The 1,378-nt window shown below is 42.2% G+C and overlaps 1 protein-coding gene across 1 annotated transcript in view; it reads right to left on the bottom strand.

Annotated features, from left to right (window-relative positions):
• Nucleotides 1-1,378, bottom strand: part of LOC126395343 (ras-specific guanine nucleotide-releasing factor RalGPS1-like) — a 304,495-nt gene continuing 303,117 nt past the window's right edge. The window contains exon 20 of the mRNA XM_050052749.1: nt 1-626. Within this exon, the coding sequence (XP_049908706.1) occupies nt 534-626 (93 nt within the window). The 3' untranslated portion in view covers nt 1-533. The remainder of the gene's footprint in view (nt 627-1,378) is intronic.

The following is a 1,378-nucleotide window of genomic DNA, read 5'->3' as shown; positions in this document are numbered from 1 at the left end:
TACAGCGCACAACCTGGAAGTCAGCCTGGCCCCCTCTCTGCAACACCACTTCAAATCAGTAGGCTGATTTAGCTAAATAAGTCAGCCAAAACCCTTCTTTCATGTGATCAGAGGTGACATTGAATAAAAATTAATTAATAACCTTAGAACAGATGATTTTTCTCACATTCCACATATTACGTGTGCAAAACCTACCTACTATCTACCTATCGCAAGGAGTAGTAGGAATAGTAAAGCTAAGGTTGTCAACAACACAACACCCTGGGAATTTCACCCAGAGAATTATTTTTGCACTACAAGGCACACAGGTACATTTACTCAAGAGGCATGAGACGTGGTTCCAATTGATAAAAAAAAAAATACACTTTATTAAACAAATTGGGTAAAAACCATAATTAAAAATGTCACACAGGGAGGGGAAAAAAAACTGATCAGGGCTGAGGCCTAGTTGATGGACGGGGCCTAGTGCAGGGGAAGGATCCACCAAAAAACAAATCAACTTAGATCACCGGACACACATGTGGCAGACACACTCAGTGAAGTAACCCACTCCCAGGAACACAGCAGACAAGACAGAAGGGTGCCAACACCAGATCACCAACACCGCCACCACCGGCCTCCAGCCACTGAAAAGAGGGGAAGATAAAACAAATTAGTGGGGTTGCAACAAAAACACAAAGCAAAATTTAACAAAATTGTAATTAAAGGGGCAGGGCACAAACTTAAACTCAAAATATCAACCAATAACTACCCAATTCGGATTCAAACAAATATAACCCAAACAAAAAGGAAAATAAAGAACAGAAAAACAAAACAATTTCCTAATTGCATAAAGAACCTTTCAAATTAATTCAATTAATTAGCAAATGAATTACACAAACAGACCGAATCAAGTTCAACCCAAACAAAACATACAAATAAACCTATACAAATAACCAAAAATAATGGTGTAAACCCACACATTCACACATGCATTCCATATAAATAGAGAACCGTGCCCCGCGTGCGGCCGAGCAACTGCCCGCACCAGACGTTGAAATAGAGTCACCAAGGGTCTATTTTGTTGAAGCAGAACTACAAAGCGGTTTATAAGACCGCCGTGGCGCCGTGCCATTAAAGCGGAGCCGCAGCAGAGACACGCCGCAGACGCGGTGGAGACAAAGCAGCAGCCACAGCGGAGACAAAACAGCAGACAACACGGCAGAAGCAGGGGAGACAGCCACAGCCGCAGTGGAGACAAAACAGCAGCGCCCCAATAAGATGGTTACAGTAATTCCTAATCAAGAAAAATACTATTAGCAATATTAAGTACACTGATGATGACGCGGTGCACGTTATGCTACACATACATACCTTTTTAGCAGCGATGGACACACAC

The sequence above is a fragment of the Epinephelus moara genome, chromosome 9 (assembly GCF_006386435.1).
Source record: "Epinephelus moara isolate mb chromosome 9, YSFRI_EMoa_1.0, whole genome shotgun sequence".
Lineage (NCBI taxonomy): Eukaryota > Metazoa > Chordata > Actinopteri > Perciformes > Serranidae > Epinephelus > Epinephelus moara.
This window is presented reverse-complemented; position numbering and strand designations above follow the sequence as displayed.